Source organism: Coloeus monedula (assembly GCF_965178545.1).
Source record: "Coloeus monedula genome assembly, chromosome: 5".
NCBI lineage: Eukaryota > Metazoa > Chordata > Aves > Passeriformes > Corvidae > Coloeus > Coloeus monedula.
In genome coordinates, this window is record NC_138785.1 from 72,232,979 (window position 1) to 72,255,016 (window position 22,038).

General features: G+C 48.3%; 1 protein-coding gene across 1 annotated transcript in view; it reads left to right on the top strand.

Annotated features, from left to right (window-relative positions):
• Positions 1-5,808: 5,808 nt before the first annotated feature.
• The window catches only part of ADRA1D (adrenoceptor alpha 1D), a 41,468-nt gene continuing 25,238 nt past the window's right edge, over positions 5,809-22,038 (top strand). The window contains exon 1 of the mRNA XM_082282091.1: positions 5,809-6,997. Within this exon, the coding sequence (XP_082138217.1) occupies positions 6,031-6,997 (967 nt within the window). The 5' untranslated portion in view covers positions 5,809-6,030. The remainder of the gene's footprint in view (positions 6,998-22,038) is intronic.

Genomic DNA, 22,038 nt, shown 5'->3' on the forward strand with positions numbered 1-22,038 from the left:
ATGGCAAATAAACACTGACATTTCTGTGAAGCGAAATTTCGCAAAGAAAAAAAAAACTGCCAACAGAAATATTTTTCTGTGATAACAGAGCAATTCTTTGTTGCAATTTTGACCTTTTGTAGCATTTTTATTTATATATTTGGTTCTGCTGAGATTTATCTTTTATTTTATGTTATTTATTTCATTCTATACATCAGTGACTGCTCTTTTTACATCGTCATTAGAAACTGTTCTGCTAATTACTAATTCTTTCAGTAATTCTGGAGTAATTTGCCTTATGTTTTGCTCATTCCTTCCTGAAAAAAAAAGTGTTTTGAAATGCGGATCTAAAATGTTCTGCTTGGTATTGGAGTGTTTTATTATATGGCTTTTACCAGAGCAAAAGGCAAGAAAAAGAACATCCCTGAGGAATGCTTCATTTTGAATATATCAACATTCCCACTGAAATAACAAACATGTCCCACCAGCCCTATAAACGACATTTATCTGCTTGTTCTATCTACCCATCCCACCTGCCTCAGCCTCTCAGATAGCAGCAGGGCACTCAAAGCTCTTCCCCTTCCACACAAAAAATCCAGCCTCTCTCCTTGGCTCCTGCCCACTGGGACTGAGACATGGGGTGGAGGCCTGCACCTCCTAAATGCCCACATTCCTTGTGTGTCCATAGGCACTGATGGCTGATGGCCTGGAAGATGCTTTACCACCTCACTTTATGCCCTGGAAGGTGCTTTGCTGCTTCATTTTATCCCCATTTTTGTCTGGAGTTTGGAGGGGCTCCAATTTGCCTCAGCCTCGCTCCTCCACTTGCCGTGTCAGCTCTTGCATCCAGGAAGCCAAAATAATTTCTGGTTCTCGGAGAGTTCGCTGTAAATCAGAGCCGGGACCTGCCAACACACCTCCCCTGAACTAAGAGCATGGTCAGAAAGGAGTTAATGAGTTTGGTAATTCTTTTCCCAAAGGAGGGCGTTGAGACTTCACCTGCATTGCTGTGTCCAGCTCTAGGTTCCTCTGCACAGGAAAGACATGGACTTGTTGGAGAGGGTCCAAAGGAGGCCATGGAGGTTCTCCAAGGACTGGACTACCCCAGTTATGGAAACAGCCTGAGAGATTTGGTTTTATTCAGTCTGGAGAGGCTTAGAGCCCCTTCCAGTAGCTCAAGGGGCTCCAAGAGAGGTGGAGAGGGACTTTGGACAAGGGCCTGGAGTGACAGGACAAAGGGAATGGCTTCACACTGACAGAGGACAGAGTTAGATGGGATATTGGGAAGAAATTCTTCCCTGTGAGTGTGGGGAGGCCCTGGCACAGGGTGCCCAGAGAAGCTGTGGCTGCCCCTAGATCCCTGGAAGTGTCCAAGGCCAGGCTGGACGGGGCTTGGAGTAACCTGGGATAGTGGAAGGTGTCCCTGCCCATGGCAGGGGGTTGGGAAAAGATGGTCTTTGATGTCCCTTCCAACTCAAAACATTCTTTAATTCTTTTTCCATTTTTTTTCTATTCAGTTGCTCCAAAATTAAATTAAAAACCTGTGAGAGGAAGGTAATAAATTGCTCTCTGCATCAGCTGGCAAGAAGCAAAGAAAGTTTAGACTAGACCAGAAACCTTCCAACCAAGAGGACAGAGAGTCCACTGAAGGAGGAGAAAGCCACCCTGAAGGGAGGTTTTGGAACAGACAAATCCATCTTCAGAAAGGGGCTTGGACCAGATCTCCATTGTCCTTCCCATGTGTGCTTTGGGATCACAGCACTGCAGCAGGAGAGCAAACAGTTAAAAACCAAACCATACCCAGAGCAGCCACATTCAGATGAAAAGGAGAAAACCGGGAAAAAATAATAAATGTAGCAATGGCATTGGTGTGATAGTGGCTGGGATGGTTTGTGGGAGCAGGAAGGCAAAGGGAAATGGAATTGAAATTCATGTTTCAGCAGTTTTAGGTAGATATCATAAGAGGATGCTCAAAGTTTCTTTTCCCTCACCTTTATAATTCAGTTAACAAAAGCTATTTCCTTCTCCTTCCCACCTCATTAATTAAGCCATAAACACTCAAAGAGTAGCCTGATTTTTCCTAGACTTAAATAAAATTGCAATACAAAAATACCAACAAAACATGTATTCATCACAAAAGCTTCACTTACATCGACAAAAAGAATTCACCACAACGAAGTCAAAATAGCATCATTGAATCACTTAGGTTGAAAAAGAATAACAACACAACACCAACAAAGGTGGGCAATTTACACCCACTCTACCCCTCATTCATAATTAAAATCAAAATTCCCCACAGTTCTAATGCTCTGCAGTAATTGCCCAGTCCAGGTTTTGCCCATTACCTCTCCCAGTTACTGTCCTGATCTCCAGTTTCTCCAGAGCCTCCATGTTTGGAAACAAAAGGTGCAGCAGAACAGGTTTGAACCATCCCTTGCAATCACTTTCAGCCCACTTTTAATATGCTTGAATGCCTGGGATCAGCACAGGAGCCAGCAGAGCTGGACATGAGCTCAGAGGGACAAGCAGTGAAGACTGATCCTGGCTTCCCAGGGGATTTTTGGATGTCCTGCCCAAGGCAAGGCAAACCCACCTTTATAAACACTTAAATATTATGAATTTGCCACTCTTCTGCACTGGCTCTGAGCAGGATCCATTTGTCCCAGCTCTGGATCCAGGAGAGGCTGAAGGCAGATGCACCATGGATAATCTTCCTTTGCAGAGCAAGGGTAGAATCGCAGAATCATGGAATGGTTTGGGTTGGAAACGACCTTAAAGATCATTGAGTTCCAACCCCCTGCCATGGGCAGGGACACCTTCTACCCAGGGCACCACTCTCCTTGTTACAAACCCTGGAGTGTGTGCAAATGTTGACCAAAATCCTTTAAGCTCTGGTGTTTTGAACCAAAAAATGACCTTTCTTTTCCATGACTCGGGCAGAACATGTAATTACAGTGTGACACTGTTCACCAGGAGTGTGTGTGTCTTTTTATCTGTCTAAAGAGCCCTGTTCGCATCACCAAATGGCACTACCTAAACCCCAGGATAACCTCTGCCCCAAAAGAGTAAAAAGGAGGGAGGAAAGGGATGTAAGGCATCAAGAGGGAAGAGCTGTACCTCCTGACAGGCACAATTCCAGGCACTCACAGATCTCTGTGTGCGTTTGCTTAAAGTTCCTCCACACAGAGCTACCCCAGCAATTTTGGGTTTAAGTGCATCAGTATAAACCTGTTCCTCATTAGTTTAAATTAACCATAATGGCCCTGATTTGGAGAGAAACAAGGAGACAGATGAAAAGCAAGGAGGTGATGGGATGGCAGTGGGCTGCTGATGTTCTTTAGTTGAGCTGCAGTGACAGCACAGGACGAGATCTCTCCCTGCCCTGGTGGGGAGGGAAAACCATCAGTGCCACCTCAAGGGTTTTCTGTGTGGTTGGGGCAGACGTGGCAGCCCCAAGGTTCTTACCCCCCCACAAAAATTGGCCCTTCAGCTCTCCCATCCCATCCTTGCATCCCATTCAAACCCCGCAGTCCGTACCAGCTCAATCCTCTCAGCAACAGGGACAAGTTGTCTTTGGAGATATCAGGAGAGGAGGAGAGCTCACCCAGGGAGGGCAGGACTGGGGCAGATGCAAAATCTTCATCCTAATGAACGTCCCTTTTCTTCCTACGTGGTTAAGATCCCGCTGAACATGAGAAGCTTCAGCGCAGCCATCACTTTGGCGAGAGGCAAATGTTTTCTTTATCTCTGGGTGTCACTGGATAGATTAGATGAGATATATTTATCTCCACAGCAATCTGTGTTGCTGCAAGGAGAGGGCTACAAAATTCCATGGGATGAGATCTTCCCATGCTGGGTTTAGCATTCCAGTAAGAAATTAGCCTTCATTTTGGTGGCTAAGGTGTTTTCATCAAAACATAAGGAAAATGAATGATTTTACCTCAAGTGTTGGGTGTTAGGGCTTTCTTTTTGTTTTTAAATTCACATTTAAAAAGCTGTTAAGGGTTTGTTGGATGGGTTATTTTAAGCAAAACCATCCTTATGAACATTTTCCTTGTGCAGTATTTGTTCCTATTTTCTTGTATTTTCCAGTTTTCTTGTTCTCAGCAGGGCCAAAAACCCAGCTCAAGGATGTTGGGTCAAATCTTAAGGAAGAAAAAAGTGCATGAAAGAAATAAGTAAAATCAAAAATGTGTCATTTCCTGCAATGATCATCAAGGGAAATAAAGGAATAAATAAGCTGTAATATTTTTTGTCCACTCTCATATCCAGTGAATCTACAGATCTCCCATTCTCTGACAGCACAGTTAAATCACCCCACTGTCCACTTGGACTGCCCTTTAAAATAATTTTTTTTTTTTTAAGAAAGAAAAGTTGAAAAATCATGGATAAACACACTCCAAGGAAATATTTCCTGTGTACAGTAGAAAGAAGCTGAGGGAGAGTCCCTGTTCACTACTGGGGTCAGTCCCCATCACAATGTATGGAGGCAGGTCACTGGGAGGAAACCAGTGTAAACAGGATCTGCTTTTATCAGTGGGAAAAAAACACAGCCCTGTTTAAATTAGCCAGAAATATGTGCCTATATGTTATAGTCACAAGCTGCTGTGTCCAAGCCTCGTTGCAGTGTTCAGTCACGGTCCTGGAGCTGTCCCTGAACACAAGATCCTGACTGTCCCTTCTGCTTCGGGAAGGAGCTCATGAGGGGATGCCTGCACCCCGAGCAGGATGCCTGGGCTGGGGGATGAGGATGGGAGAACCAGGGTTTGGCATGGGAAGGATGCTTGATGGAAGCCCTGGACGTGGGACAAAAAAGGAAACCTGCCAGCCTGGCCGGGCATCCTCCTGGTGGGATGTCAAGGCTGGAGGAGGACATATCAGACGGGCAGGGCATTCTCCTGCTGGGGACCCCCTGCACCGGGGGTCGCGGCACGGGGGGTCTGCGGTGGGACCCCGCCCTGACCCCGCAGCTCCCGGACCCCGCGCCGGGGCTGGGACACGGCCCCGCCGGGCAAACCCTGCGCTCTGCTGCCCTCCGGCGGTGACGGGCGGGAGCGCTGCGCCCCCGGGGCTGCACCCCAGAGCTGCGAGACCCCCTCCGCAAGGGGCTGCACCCCAGTACTGCCTGATCCCCCCGGGGCTGCACCCTATTGCTGAGTGATCCTTCTGGGGCTGCACCCCACTGCTGAGTGATCCTCCTGGGGCTGCACCCCAGTGCTGCCTGATCCCCCCGGGGGCTGCACCCTATTGCTGAGTGATCCTTCTGGGGCTGCACCCCACTGCTGAGTGATCCTCCTGGGGGCTACACCCCAGTGCTGCTAGACCCCCTCCACAAGGGGCTGCACCCCACTGCTGAGTGATCCTCCTGGGGCTGCACCCCACTACTGCGAGACCCTCCCGGGGGCTGCCTCTCCCGGGGCGTGCCTGGACCCCCTCCATCATCTCGCCTGGACCCCCTCCATCATCTCTCTTCTCCCCGCCTGCTCTGCTGCCGGTTTCAGTCTGCCCCGGGCTCGCCTCGTCCTGCAAAGCAGCGCTGCCGCTGCCGCTGCCGCCTCCTCCTCCTCCTCCTCCTCCCCCGGCGGCACCTGACGCGCGGGGCTCCCGCCCGCCCCCGGCCCGTCCGGCCCCTCCCGCCGCTCCCGGTCCGAGCGCGAAGCTGCGGAGCCGCCGGGCGCTGCCGGCCGTGCCCAGCGCAGCCCCCGGAGCATGCGAGGGCGGCGGGGGGGCTCGGACCGCGCTGCCCCCCCGGGCGGGCCGGCGGCGGGGCTGAGCGGCGGGGACAGCGGGGACAGCGGGGACGGGGGGCAGCGCGGACGGACGGCGTGAAGCGGGCGGGGGGCAACGGGCAGCGCGTCCCGCCCTGCCTCCCTCTCTCCATCTCTCTTTCCCTCCATCCATCCCTCCCTCTCTCCATCCCTCCACCCCGGCCGGGGGAGCGAGGTGCGGAGCGCGTCTTGGCGGGGGCTGCCAGGCGGGGATCATGCCGGGGGAGCTGCGCCTCGGCACCGCTTTCTCCTCGCCCTCCATGGAGCCCGGACTTTTCCTACAATGACTTTCCCCGAGCTGAGCAATGGCAGCTTGAGTGGGAACCGGACGGGACAAGACAGCCAGAGCGCTGCCAACCGGTCCTGGGGGCTGCAAGGGGAGGAGACCCCCGAGGGCAACGGCACCACGCTGACTTTCGCCTTGGATGTACAGGCGGTGGGCGTCGGGGTCTTCCTGGCCGTCTTCATCCTCTCGGCCATCGTGGGGAACATCCTGGTCATCCTCTCGGTGGCTTGCAACCGGCACCTGCAGACGGTCACCAACTACTTCATCGTCAACCTGGCCATCGCCGACTTGCTGCTCAGCACCACAGTGCTGCCCTTCTCGGCCACCCTGGAGGTGTTGGGCTTCTGGGTGTTCGGGCGCATCTTCTGCAACATCTGGGCAGCTGTGGACGTGCTGTGCTGCTCTGCCTCCATCATGAGCCTGTGCATCATATCCGTGGACAGGTACATCGGCGTCAAGTACTCCCTCAAGTACCCCACCATCATGACAGAGAGGAAGGCAGGGGTCATCCTCGTGGTTGTCTGGCTCTCCTCCATGGTCATCTCCATCGGACCACTGCTGGGCTGGAAGGAGCCGCCGCCGCCAGATGAGAGCATCTGCAGCATCACGGAGGAGCCGGGCTATGCCCTGTTCTCTTCCCTCTTCTCCTTCTACCTGCCCCTTATGGTCATCCTGGTGATGTACTTCAGGATTTACGTGGTGGCCAGGCGGACCACCCGAAGCCTGGAGGCAGGGGTCAAGAAGGAGAGGAACAAGTCCATGGAGGTGGTGCTGCGCATCCACTGCCGCAGCGTGCTGGAGGAGCCGCTCTCCAGCACCCGGAGCAAGGGGCACAACTTCAGGAGCTCCCTCTCCGTGCGGCTCCTTAAGTTCTCCCGGGAGAAAAAAGCAGCCAAGACTCTCGCCATCGTCGTGGGTGTCTTCATCCTCTGCTGGTTCCCCTTCTTCTTCATCCTGCCTTTTGGTAAGTGACCCCATCCCAGCCCTGCTGCCCGGGGCTGAACCCCTGGGGACCTGCTCCTTGGGACAAACTTTTCAGGACACAACTCATGCATGGAAATGAGGGATAGGTGACTGATAGGTGAATAAACCAGCGATGAATTAATTTAATTAATTAACACTTATTCAATATTTATTAACCAAAGTCATATAATCAATCAAAGTAGATAGCAAATGAGTAAAATAGCAGCATAATAATTGCTTTAATTAATTCATTCTGCATTCAGCATTTTAACTAACGAAGTTCAGGCTAAGGAGGAAGCAGCTCTGTTTCGAACAGGCTGCTTTTATGGCACAGTCGTCTCCAAAGAATTTTGCTCTTTCTCCCAGTTTGGGAACTGCACCTGGATATGCCTCTGTGGGTCCAGGGCTCCCACCTCTATTGGAGATGAGTGAGGTTTTATCCCTCCAAGGAGTGTGTCAGAGCCTGAAGCACAAATCTTGACTTCCTGGGATGCTGTTGTCGTGCAGGGACCTGGAGCAGGACCAGGTGTTGTCCATAAGGGTGATGGGTAAAGATTCCATGTGATTTTCCAGGACTGATCCCCCTCCCCCAGGAGTCGTGGCCCTGCTGTAGTGACCGTGTGCTCATTTAGGGTTGTCTCACGAGCTGTGCTCTGAAGTTTTGGCAAGTTGGTTGTGAAAAGGACGCTCCCTGCTGCGTGCAGGGGAGGCTGAGCAGGCACAGAGCCCACCAAGGACGTGCGATGTCCAAAGCAACGTCCCCTTCCAGCACCAGTGGCTCAGGATGTGCAGGGAAGCCGGTCCTCCTAATCCTGACAGCAGGCACCCAGCTCAGGGGACCTGATTAACCCTCTGGAATGCTGTAGCTAAACCTGGAGCGGGGAAGAAAGAGATTAAAATAACTCCTGAGTATCAGCAGCAGCCTCTGCACAGAGCTCAGCAAAGCAGATAGGTTTGTCTCTCCATCTGCCAGCTGGGACCCACGTGTCCCACAGCCCACGGGGGACTTGTGTCCCACCAACCCTGCGGCCAGGGGAACATTCATTACAGCTGGGGCTGCACTTTTTCTCAGGGTTTTTCAAATCCTCTTGCTCGGGGCTGCCTCTCAAGTCAGTGGGAACAGCATCGTGACTACAGGGCAGATTTTGACCTGCTGAGGTTTTGAGCTCCCTCCAGCACTGGGGCTGTTTCCCTGGGCTGTGTCCCCCGGGACAGCTGGAGCCCAGGGCTGTCAGCCACCTTCCAGTGGGATAATTCACTCGGATCGATGGTGCCTCTGGAGCTGAGGTGTCCCTGGAGTGGTGAATCAGGGCTGTGTGTGTCTGCTCTCACCGTGCTGCTGTCTGATGCCTCCTTGCTCCAGCGTCTCCCTGTAGGTGAGGGTGGTATTTGGGGGGTTTGGCTCAGCTCTCCACGGGGCTGAAATCAGTGCTGTGAGGAATCTTCACCCTGTGGGAGCATTGCAGTTGATGGTATAACTCAGGCAGGGAGCAGTAAGGCTGCACTCAGCTCCTCTCCCTGAAAGACCTGAGATGAATTGTCCTGTTTGACCATGCCTCAGTTTCCCTTTCAGTGATCAGGTGTTTTAGGGGTGAGGGGGAGGTGATGTAACCTGCAAATAAACAGTTTGGGAATTGTGGGGCTCGGGGAGATGCCAGTACCTGAAGGCTGAGCTCTCTGGGCTGCCCCATTCTGAAACTCCCATCCTTGGCCAGCCAGGGCAGGAACCAGCTCCAAACCTCATTTGCACCTTTACACCTTAAAATCACAAAATCATAGAATGGTTCGGGATGGAAGGGACCTTAAAGATCATCCAGTTCCAACCACCTGACAACCTTCCAGCTAATGTTCCTCTGAGTTACTCCTAGTACTTCAAAATAGAGAAGGAACCTCAGGCAAATACTTTCCAGTAGGAAAAAAAAAATTATTTTGTTCTACTATATCTGTTCTGCCTTGAAACCCTTGAGCCAGCTTCTCTGCTGATGTAAATCAGAGAAGTCAAAGGAGGCACACTGATTTCCACCAGCTAAAAATCCAAACTTCATTCTTTAGGTACCTCCCATGAACCCATTTGCTTCCTCCGAGCACACAACTGGCCAAGTCCTTTATAAACATGGCTTTGATCTTTACTTCCTGCCGTATTATATGTATAATATAAACACAGCAAAAGTTCACTTATTTTATGACTACCAAATATTCTGCCTCTGATTTCCCCCCCTTTTATTAATTGCAATTTCCTATTCAAATCTGAGAATCGTTCAGTGCTGTCAAGGAGGGGAACAGAAACTTCTAATCTTGGATTTTACTGCTCAGGAGACAGGTCTGAAACTCACAGAAATCAGTAAATTTTACTGTAAATCCACAAACTGAAACATGCTGGGGCCAGCTCTGCTGAAAAAAGGTTGTAAGTGGTAAAGTCGAATGGGTTTTATTTATTTCATTAGAAAAAATTAGGTGAAAGAATATGGGACCAACTGAAAATGATATTGATACACATTTTAAATGAAAGTGAAACTTCCATGAAAAACAAAATAACTTTCAATTGAAGAGAAATTGTTTCAACTTACAAATAAATGGGAATTTATTTTAAAAATGAGCATTCAGAAACATTTCAAATTGAGCCTTCAAATTGCATCGAAGTGACATGAATGAGTGATCTGTTTTCTTCTGAAAATATCCAAATGTTTTGACTTTTTTTTCCTCTCTTTGACATGAATTTGCAAGAAGACATCGTTGAGTCACGCTGTTCACTGATGTCTGATTAAAATTCTTAGTAAAAGTAAATTTTCCAAGTGACAAAAGACTCTCAGCTCCACTTTAAAGTCCCTCAGCACTTGGGAACTTCCGTACTCGCGCCGTCCTCGGTGTCTCTGAGTCTGCACGTATCCTTGCAGCTCTCTGCAGAATAGATCCCACATTAGTTACACAGGAGTAATATTCATCACATCGGGGCTGAAGAGCTGAAATAACCCAAAATTTTAAATAACACGAGCCATGTATGTGCTAAATGCTGTCAGCTGTTTCTCCGTGCTCGAATAATCTACAGTGATTTTTCTTTAAATCAGCTCAAACTGCCCGATACGGCCACAGCCTATTCATCAGCTGAGTAATTTAACTCCCTCTTGGATGTGTGATCACAGGCCCTGAGCACGGGATGCTGTCACCAGGAGTTTACAATTAAAAATTATCAGCTTCTGTGGCTAATGAGGATCTTTAAGCAGCGGGTTGTTCAACCCAAGATGAAATCCTAGTTTGTAGCTCGTGTTTAGGTCATGTCTTTGCTGAGTGTGGAGAGCAGTGGAGCTCTCCCAGGCTGCTGTCTGGAGATGCTGGGAGGTAGTTCTGGGGTTTGTGGCAAGGTTCCTCTTCCCTGAGCAAACACCAGTCAAGAGAATTTAACTGGAGACTTTTCAGAGATGTAGGATCAGAAGTTTAAGGCTGATTTGTAGCATAGGGTTCATCTGCCTTTGGTTGTCTCAGGTCACGGAGATGCTCCAAGGGCTGGAGTCCCTCTGCTCTGGAGCCAGGCTGGAAGAGCTGGGGGCATTCACCTGGAGAAGAGAAGGCTCCAGGGAGCTGTTAGAGCCCCTTCCCATGCCTAAATGAGGCTTATAAAAAGGAGGCAGAACGACTTCTTATATGGGCAGAAAATGATAGACAAGGGGTGATGTTTTAAATTGATAGAGGGCAAGGTTAGATTAGATCTCAGGAAGAAATACTTTACTCAGAGGGTGATGAGTCCCTGGCACAGAAGCTGTGCCTGCCCCTGGATCCCTGGAAGTGTTCCAGGCCAGGCTGGATGGAGCTTGGAGCAAGCTGGGCTAGTGGAAGTTGTCCCTGCCCATGGCTGGTGTTGGAACTGGATGGGCTTTAAGGTCCCTTCCAACCCAAACCATGATTCTATGACTACAAAAACATCCAGGCACAACATAATGATGAGCTGGTGGTGTCTGCACTGCAGGTATTTGCAGAAGAGTGGCATATATCCTAGTCTGGATTTTTCACTTGGTGACCTCGGAGGGTTTTTTCAACTTTAACAATTCTGTGACCCCATAGAGGCTTCACTGGCTCTTCTGCTGATGGAAAATCACATTAAAAGTTAGGTGCTGGGTTTGTCCTTGCAGCAGACACCGATGCCAGGTGGTCACAGAACCAGAGCCCCCTATAGGCAGATAGTCACTGCTTTCTCAAAGCTGATCCAAAAGGAAGCAAATAAGAATAGGAGGAGGAAAGGAGGCCTGAGTCCCATCACTCTGCAGCTGGGGAGCGTGTGAAGTCAGTGTGAGTCCTCAGATAGGACTGTACCCAGAGTGGAGGTCAAGACCTTCTCCATCAGCACCTCAGACGCATCTAGGAGGAAACAACCATCCCTTGGGATCAAGGATGGACTAGCTGCTACCCAAGATGGTGATTTATGTACCTCAGCGGACTGTGTTTTTTAAGCATGGTCTGGTCTGGGCTCCCATGTTTGTTATTCTTTGGATTTGGTCAGAAATCAGGACTGCTGGGAGAAAGAAAGACACATAGTGAGAAATGGGAAAACACCATAGTTAGTGCCACACAAGGGTGAAGGCCACAACCCGAGGCTCCCTTTGCTGTGTCCATCCAGATGCAGCAGGTTACCCAGACCAGGAATGACTGAAGAGATCCCTGAGTATGGACAAAACCCTCTAGGCTGTGACAGTGCAACATTTGTCTTGGGCTGGGGACTTGCTGTGTTTGCAGTGGAAGCTGCTGCTCATTTCCAGGTATGATTCAGAAGAACAGTGACCTGGCTTTTCCACCTGCACCCCGAAGGAAAGGCAGCTGTCACACCAGCCAGGCTCTGAAAAGCCTCCTGCAAGCCAAAACATAAATGTATTTGCAGATGCTGTTTGACATAGGGCAAAAGACCTTTCACAAAGTATTTTGCAGAGCCGTAGCTGTGCTCAACTTCAGGAAGTGCCACTTGTAAAATAAATGATGGGGAAAACACTGTGAAAGCACATTTCATGTGAGACCAAATCTGTTCTGGTAGAAATGGAGAATCTAATTCTACTCTGATAAAAGAGCATTTAGCATGGTTTCCTAATAGAAAAAAAGCTTATGTTATCGCTCTGTGCCTGTGATGAACTCACCACCTGATGAACTTTTTCATTATAGAATCCCAGAATGGTTTGGGTTGGGAGGGACCTGAATTTCATCTCATTCTGCCCCCTGCCATGGGCAGGGACACCTTCCACTAGAGCAGGTGGCACCAAGCCCCATCCTCTCTCCTGCCCTGGTCACACTGCTCTGGATGCAACCCATCATCAATCCCAGTTGCATTTGAAAAATTGCTAAAAGCACTCTAATATCCCAAGTTCCTATAAAAATGGACAGATTGGGCGAAAGACTGAAAACTTTAGTACTCTCCCTCACAGAAGGAAGGTTCAGAGTGAGCTCAGCCCCTTGGTAGACATCAGAAAATACTAAAAATCCACTACATGACACAATCCCAGAAAAAACCCAAACTTCTTTATTGTTGTTGTGCACAGGATGACTTGATAAATAAAAGTGATTTGAAAGTAGGAGGAGAAAAGATAGAATATTTAATTACTTTGATTGTCAGGGCCATTCCTTGTATCTCCTGGAATTTTCTGAGTTATGGTGGAAGTGGCAGAACTGACGTGGAAAAAGGAATGCAAATTGCTTTGGAATAATTATCTATGGCCCAGAGCATCAGATCAAACTGGAACAAGAGCAATTGGGATGAACTATTCCATCTGCTACATGTCCTCCTTTGGTCCTGGTTCACAGGAACCATACAGTGATTCAAAATGCCATCAAAGACACGGGGCCTCAAAAGCTGCTGGTACCAAGCTCTGGTTGGATTTATTGAACTTCATCCAGGCAAGAGGCACCACAGGATGTTTCCATCAAATGGGCTCGTGCCAAATTACCATAAATTCATGAAATTATAGGGGATGGATGGATGGATGGATGGATGGATGGATGGATGGATGGATGGAGGGATGGATGGATGGATGGATGGATGGATGGATGGATGGATGGATGGATCTTCCAGCCCATCTCCCTTTCTCAAGAAGAGAACACTTGGCCTCAAACCATTCCTGAACCATTTCAAGACTATTCTTAAAGCATTAAAGTGAGGGGAAATCCATTTCTTTCCCTGACAAATTTTGCTTTTGCTTCAGCAGCCCTCAAATGTGATTTCTACTTCTCTTTTTCCCACTCAGAGTGTCTGCAATAGCATCAGCGCTGTGTTTCAGCCTGGCAGAGTGTCATTCCTAGGGCATGACAGCAGGGATGTGTGCAGTGGGAACGGCACAGGGACATGTGGGGGTGTGCAGCCCACTGGGATAGCAGTGAGGGAACAGTGGATTCACCTGCAGTGATTGTGTCTGTCTAGAGAAACTCTGTGGGAAAACAACCTGGGAGCTGGGTTTCCCTCCAGGGAAAACACATTCCCATCCTGGAGGAGGGCACAGGAGAGAGTTACAAGTAGGCACAAGGATAACCAGCCTGTGAGTAAATTATGCAGCCAAAGCATTAGACAGTGGTGATTCCCTCCATGTGCCTGAGTGCAGAAGACACCAGGGTGAGGAAAAACAGAGAAACACCCTATGTTTGGAAATAATCAGCCAAAACAAATTATTTGGAGCCCAAATTAAGTGTTTCCTACCCATTACCTGTCTGTGAAGCCTGAGGTGGACAGAGGGGCTCAGTGCAGTTTTTGATGTTATAATAGAGGCCTCATTCTGGGCCTCAGTTAATGATTTGGGCACCCAAATTTGAACATCTGCTCTGCTTCTGCCTGGCCAAAGCAATGCAGGGATTTGGAATAGGACAGATATTCCATGACTTGTGTATGGGATTATTCTGCTTCCAGTCCATCCACCACGCCACTAAATAAAACTATTTGAGACCAAATGCCTATTTTTATATGGCAGAGCCCTCACACATCTTGAGGCAGTTGCTATAAGGGATGTACCACAAGCAGGGAAAAAATACACCTTGAAAAACTTGAAACTACTGTGATTCAGTGAGCAAAATGTTACAAAATCTCTCAACAGGAGTTTTGGACCCAATACCAGACTACACCACACAACATTAAAGTCACCTATGTTAAGCTGGGTCTGATGGTTTTATTATATTTAACAAAACAAGTGTTATTTCCTTGGGAAAGCAACCTGAATTATCTTCTGATTATCAACAGGAGTTTTACCTGCTGCAATTACTGTGCTGTGTTCTAGGTAGGGCTGATAGCACCTTTTACATTATGGGACCCTTCTGGTGTCAAACATTATCTATTGGGTAAAGTTTTCCATTCTGTGTCTCTATAACGAGCTGATTTTGTTCTGCCAAATGTGAGTCAACATGAGAGGGACAACAGCCATGATGTTTCCATCATTCTTTATGGGATAACTCGACCCTTGCTGTATTGATTGTATGATTCTAGTGAATCAGCTTTATTCACTGATTAGGATGATGTTTAGGAAGAATTTCTTCATGGAAAAGGTTGTCAAACACTGGCAAAGGTGTTCCTGGAGGAATTTAAGAGCCACGTGGATGTGGCGCTTGGAATGGTTGGACTTTGTGCTCTTAGAGGGCTTTTCCAACATTAATGGGTCTGTGATTCCATGATTCTACTTCTGCCTGCTCTGTGTTCTCTGATTTGGTGCTCTATGAAACTGTCACATGGAAACAGAAGGCTGCACTTCTCCCTGCACCATAATTTATGGGTGAGATCAGCCCAGGGATGGATTAACTGGAGTGGCTGGAACAGGATATGGTTTTTTAGCTGCTCCTAATGAATAGGCTTTCTTCAAGAGGGCTTGTAGCTGATGCATTTGGAGCCAAGCCTAAGAGCCACCAGATTTGGTGGCAGAAAACCAACTGCCAGCTTGATCAAGAGAGGGCATTTCCTCCTCCTGGGCAGTTTCCAACCCAAGGCAATTCACAGCTCAGTCATTAAGGCCACTGAAATGCAACTTTACCCCCTCCAGTAGCTGGGAAAAAAAAATTTAAAAGAAACATTTACAAGGGATTCCTGCTGAGAGAAATCTCTGCACCAGACAAGTCCAAGCTGCCTTTCCCGTTGTTCACAGTGAGCACATTGATGGCATTCAGTTAAGGAAGATCAGCAGGATATAGGGAATACAGGGCTGGCCCCAGACAGCTCTCTCCAACACAAATCTGCTCAAGAATTGTGCCTGGAGCTGTAGAAACATGGGATTGGTGGTGCCACTTGGTTTCAGGACCCAGAACCAAACCTGCTCCTCTTGTGTCCAGGAGTTTGTTTATTTGTCATGGTTAATGGGATCTTTATTTCCCCCAGTGAGTCAGAGGCTGGAGTAAATCACAGGGGTTTCCCTGCCTTATCTCCTGAATTAAAGAGCTTCTGGCTGTATTCCCCTGCAAGGGTGTTGCAATGCAAGGCTACAAATACGAAGCTGCAAACCTTCCAAAAAATGTCCATTATGGCGGAAAAAAAAACAGCCATACAGAAGCCCTGCAAGAGATGTCCAATTAAGGGATCAATTATGCAAACACTGAGCAGAGAACAGCCCCCAGTGCACAAGAATCCAGCCCCAGACTTTGCTGGAAGGGCTATGCCAGAGCTCAGTCCAGGAGACAAGGGCAAGACCTTGGTGAAAGCATTTGGGTGGGGAAAAGATAAAAAAGAAACTTGTTTGGAATTAGGGAAAATCATATCCTAACCCTAAAACTGATGGTTTGTAGCATAGAGACAGTGAGGAATGGGGGTATCTTTGTGGCAATGAGGCAAAGAGGGTTAGGGCAGCAGGAGCAGGAATGGGGCAGGAATCTCCCCTGCAGCAGGAGGATGATGTGGAGCCAGGCATTGCTGAGGGGAGGACGTCACCCGCACAGTGGGCTTGTGTCATATCTCATCCCTGGCTGTTTTCCAGCTCAAGTTTCCTCAGACCAGCTCCACAAATCACAGAGAAACAGCTCATGAGTAATGACAGGGATCATGGAGGGCACTGACCCTAAAGTCCCGGGACTCCATTTTGAGGCCCTAGGTCACCAGATGAAGTTGGCAATGGTGTTATTTCTTGCCCTCTCACCTGAGTGCCCGGCAGAGGACCTGACATCTGTATTCCCCCCTGGTTGTGTTCTAAGAAATGCATTTTGGAAGGGCGTGGGGCACACACAAAACACAGCAGTGGTGGCCCCATCAGCTGCCTCTTGTCCTTGTTTGAGTGCAGAGAGCAGAGAACTTGGGTTCAGAGCAGCTTCCAGCTCTTGAATCTCAGCCCTCGAAGCCAAGTTCTCTCGGAGACACTTGCCAAACTGCACCAGAAAAGTTTTTGAACCATGGGCTCTTTCTGTTCCCAGGGTCCCTTCCATAGAAATTATCTGGAAAGCTGTGAGGATGGGGTGTGAAGTCCAGCTGGCAGCCAGCCACGGGCTTGGGGGGATTTGGGGGAGCAAAGCAGAGTGACTTTACTTCACAGGATTGGTTTTCTGTGTATTCTTCACTAAGAGATTATCATAGACTCACAGAATGGTTTGGGTTGGACCCTAAATACCATCCAGTTCCAACCCCTTGCCATGGGCAGGGACACCTTCCATTGTTCCAGGTTGCTCCAAGCCCCATCCAATCTCTCCTTGAACACTTCCAGGGATGGGGAAGCCACGGCTTCTCTGGGCAACCTGTGCAGGGCCTCACCACCTCTCAGTAATGAGAATGAGAAAGAAGGAGCAAAGCACAGGATTTTCCAAATATTGCACCTCTCCCTTTCTTCTGCCTTGCAAAAGATGGATTATTTGGGATTAAATCATGCTGTGCTTCACTTCCAGTGACACCACACAGTTGCAGCACTCGTGGGCTCTTTGCAGACTGGTCTATCTGAGATCCTTCATGGTGCACAAGCCCATTGCTCACATGCTTCAGCCTCTTCTGTGTCAGGGGCTGTACAAACAGTAGTGTTATTTCTAGACTGGAGCAGCTCAAAGTAGTGGATCCAGATGGATGTGGGAGGCAGGAGAGCACCCTGTAGTATCTGCATGCAGGCAGACTGCAGTTTTGCCAGAATTTAGGCAAAGCAGTAGGGAATAGTGGTGCAGATACTGGCAGACAACTTCTGCTCTCCTGGGAAAGGCACCCCGGAGAAAGGAACAATTCCCATTGCATCTGATCACCTCCCTTGCCACCACCCTCCTTCCCTGAATACCTGCTTAATCAGTGCTTCCCTTCTTTAATGGCTTTGACAGACAAGGAATGTAGTTATTTCTGGTGTGCAGGTAGACAAAGAAATTGGGACCAGACTCACAGGTGAAGATTTCTGTGGAGAGTTGTCTATGAGCAGGTGGATGCCTCATCTCCCATTATCGTCCATGCCTACAGAGTCTTGATTGCTCGCCAGGTTTGGAATGCAATTTACTTCTCTAAAATATGCCCCAGTGCCATCTCTAAGGTAGATGAGGAAACCACATGGGGTTTTGGTTGCAAAACAGGACCTAGAGAAGCTCCATGATCTTCTAGAAGGACATCCAGAGTCCAGGAGGGACATCCCAGGGCATTTATCTCCAGTGGTACAGGACATGTAGGCAACCTCAGTGTCTGCTTTCAGATGACCTGGATTGCACCCTGGGTTGCTTTCACAAGAAATTAAAATGAAAACTAAACACCCTCATGTGAAATACATCCAGTAACCTGCCACACTAACATTTCATTCTCTATCCCATAAACTGGAGTCTAAGATGTGCCCTGCAGCTTGGCATCTTGGCATGTAAACAACACCTTTCCCTCAGATGCAGATCCTGAAGCTGTGTCCTGAAAATTAAAATAAAGGGGTCACTGCTGCCTGCTCAGATGGCCTGAGAGGAGCCAGCCTGGCTTCCTTCACATCTCTGCCAAGCATTGAAGGGCACACCTTTGCTTCAGTGCAGGCATAGCAGGAAATATATATGAGAATCTCTGAAGGAAGGGCTTCAGTTTTGCTGATGGGCAGAGACAGAGAAGAAAAGTCATGTGAGGGACTTTACTGATCTGACCTGACTGTTTCTTCTGTAGTCTCCATCACTTGGCCTGTGCTGCAGGAAAGAAGAACCCCACCGACTTTCTCAATAGATGGAAAACATGGATTTGTCTGCCAGTTTGGCCTCTCCGTTTAGGACAGGTAGTGACAGTAAGGTGTTGGACACGGTGGTGGTGCACACAAAGCTTGTCCCATCACAGCTTGAAGTCTGCCTGCCTGCTAATGATGAGATGTGAGAACCAGAAACACACAAGGCCAGGTTGGATGGGGCTCAGAGAAACCTGAAAGGTGTTCCTGTCCATGGCAGGGGGTTGGAGCAGGGTGATCTTAAGGTCCCTCCAACACAAACCATTCTGCAATTCCATGATTTTATAATACACATGATGCTCAGACTCTTCCTGGGATTCATTAGCATCCCTTAATGACCCCAGTGGGAAGCATGGCTGCTGCTGTCCTACAGGAAGTATCCATGAACTTCCCCCAAAGGTCAGGGGAATGAGGACGTGGGTGGTTTCATTTTCCTGCTGCAAGGACAGGGCAAGGGAACGTATTTACATTCGAAACAGAACTTTCCCAGTGTCTGTGGCTGCTCGAGTCAAAGGCAGGGAGGGAAGGGGGCTGAGTGGAGAGTGTTTACATTAAATGGGGCCATCAGCCTGTCAGGATGAATTCCACACATTCAGCTGGAAAAGGTCTGTTCCTTCCCTGTGTACTCTCGCTCCACACCCCTCAGCATGCACTCAGAGAAACCACAGGTGATTTAATTAACAGCCTAATGTATGGAACAAAAATAATTTGCTCCAAAACCAAGCATTTACTGCTCCAAGCAGAGCTGGGTGACTCACAGCAGAATTCAGATCAGCCATTGGAGAGCAACACTGCAGAAATATGATCACATCTGCCATCCTACCAAGTGCAGTGGCAATCCCTCAGGTGCCTTCTTTGTTTGTAGCTCTTCATCTTCTTCTCCCTTTTCCTGTTTCTCCTCCTGTCTGTATCCCTCTGTGGCTCTGGTGGCAGATACCACGGGCAGCTGTCACATTTGGAGAAAGGACTGACTGCCACTGCAGACCCTCATGGATCAGCTGTGATCCTGCTCAAAATCACTTGGGATGTGTGTCCCAGTCCCTGAACTTCTGCTGCCTTTGGAGAGGCCGTTCTGGATCTTATTGCATCTGGTTATTGGAAATTTTATTGTTTGCACTGGGAACACATCTGTGTCTCCCTGCAAATTCATTAGTTTTGTGTCCATGTCATCCTCCTTAAGAAATTACATTCTTTCCTTGGATTTCACCCTTCCAGCAAACAACTTCTTAGAGGTCTTCTCCCCCTGTAGCCTCTTTTTGTTGCGTTGCACAAGCTAAAATCCATCCCACCTAATGAATTGCTCCTTCTTTTACCATCCATATTCCCCCACTGATCCATCTGGATTTGCTCCCCTTTACATCACGGATGGTTTGGGTGCTTTGGGAGACCAGCCTTGTACTTACACTCAAGCTCTTGAGGATACACCAGGCAAATGGGTGTCTGGGCAAGCAGTTCTGTGTGGTAATTACTCTGATGTCCCTGTTAGCAATGGTCCTGACAGATCACACTTCCCACCTGGAGAAGAGATGGAGAAGAGAACCACCTCAACTGTGTTGGTGGATGTGCCCTGTGATTGCCTCTGTCCAGCCTACGCAGTTTTGATGCTCTGCCTGTGAAGCTGGCACTGGATTTGGATAATTCTGGGTCATGCCACAGAGATCTCCAAGGAAAAGTGTCTAAGCAATAAATGGTTGCCCACTGCCGTGCCCAAGCTGATGCTTGGGGTTGTACCACAGGGTTCATTTCATAAGCCCATCTTTTTCACTGCTCTTTTGTTCCATAAGGGACTTTCCAAAGGACCCTCCTTCCAAACTCAGCTGGAAACATCTCCCCAGGTCACTGGAGGGGTCACACCTCAAAGCCCTGAGGTCACCATCTGGCAGTGCTGAAATGTGGATGAAGAAATGCTGCTCCCCTGCCAGATGTGAGTCATCCTCCCTCTCCAACACTGCCTGATGGTCACCATGGGGACTGGGTCAACCACCTCAGGAAAATGGTCTGGGAATGTCCATTTTTTCATCTCCCTATTTATTTCTTGACACTTCCAAACACCTTCCTCTCACTCTTCTCCTTCTCCAGCCCAGGACTGACTGTGTTTCAGGTTCACAGGTCACCAAGGAACCTTTATTTCATTCCAAACTTCATCGTCAGGGAGGCAGTTCTATCACACGTGTTTGAAAGAGGTGTCAGAGTCCATGAGAAAGCACTTTGCTTCTGAAGAGACAGAGGGACTGAGCCAGCCATAGCTGAGGAAATCCTCTTCAGGGATCTGGCAGGCACCCAGGCAATGCTGTGGGCACTTTTAAGGGCTTTGCATAGCAAGACACTGAATTTAGGTGTCTGCACTAGGGTTCCCACTGTTGTCACCCTGGTACCTGTAGAGATCTTTGTACCTAGAGATTATTTTCTTCGTTCTCAAGGTTAAATCCTTCCTCCTTGAGTGGCTGTTGGTCTCCACCCCATTCTGAATGCCTCTTTTTTTTTTGTATCAATTCTGCTGGTGCTAGCCTGGTCACTCAGAAAAGTTTCAGCACTAGCAAGTTTTCCCTTGTTTTCATCCTCTCCCTGGTTATCCTGATTGCTTTTTTCTCCATTTCCTTCCCTGCAGGAAACAGAAATCTCTGGCAGGTTTTGACAGGTAAATTGGAGTTTGGGCCCTGCAGATTTCAGCAGAAACCACTATGGCAAACCATCAGTGCTAAGCCATCCATTCCCCCAAATACTGGCGCGGAGTAAAACCCATCCCACTAGACAGATGTTTCCATTACATTTGGGAATGACCGCAAAACCACTCGGAGAAGGCCTACAAATGAAAAGCAAACTGGGCTGTTTATTGCTATTAACAAACAGAAGAAAAAAAAAATCCAACCCAAACAAACAGCAAAACAACAGAGAATGCAAGAATGTGATCATTTGGGAACAATTTGTTATTTGTTATCCCTACTAATAAAATCTATTTGGACTGCAGTTGCATCCAGGAACACGAGTGTAGGAGCTGGAATTTCTATTGTAAAAGGGTGATTCCTCACTCCAAAGACTTCACTGCCTTGTTTTTGTGAGTTTAACTGTGCAAATCGCTGACCTCTGGGCACCATTGGGTTGTGGGGCTACCACAGGTGCTCCACAGCAGATGCACAGAAGGATATCGAGCATTAAAATGTGAATGCTTTCAATGAAAAGTTGGATAATGAGGTTGTGGAAGCACCCAGGGGAGATCCAGAAGGCTGATAATGCTCCTTCATCAACAGTTTTAGAATCTAATGAGGGAAGAGTTGGGCCAAAAGAAAATTAAACTCTCTTTTTCAAAATTACCCATAATGTCCTATTTCCTCTTGAGTTTTGATTAGGTTTGGTTTGGTTTCGTTTGATTTGTAAACTTAAATGCAAGCAAACTTTAATTTGAAGTACTTTGACGTGTGTGTTCCTCCCTACCCCAAAAGAGAAGTTTTGCTTAGAAAAGTTTTGATATTGAAACTTTGCCTTTGTTTTCTAAATTCTTTCTTCTCTCTCATCTGCTTTGGCAAAAATAATTTGTTGAGTTCTCTCCATATGAAAATTTGTTTCTGTCTCCTCCAATCTGTGAATGAAAGAGGCAACCAATACATTTATGGCACCGGGTCAGGATCAGCCACATGGAAAAATTCCTCCCAGTGTTACTGCCAAATCCCTCTCTGGTGCTCTGAGCATGGAAAGTACCACCAAAACCTGCTCAAGTTGGCCAGAGCTGGGACAGCCATGCCCCAGGAGAGCAGGAACAAGGGCAGGTTCATGACCTGGGAGATTCCCAGGCTGAGGACAGTCTGTAGGGCCAGCCTGTAACTTGGGCAGTTTCCTGTCTCTCAGTGGGAGCATCCAGGGATTTCTCAGTGCCAGGACATCAAAGAGGAGATTATAACCAGCTGTCTCACAGGCCTAATTGATAGCAGGCCTCTTTATTCCACAAGGAGGTCTCTGAGGGAAGCCAAGG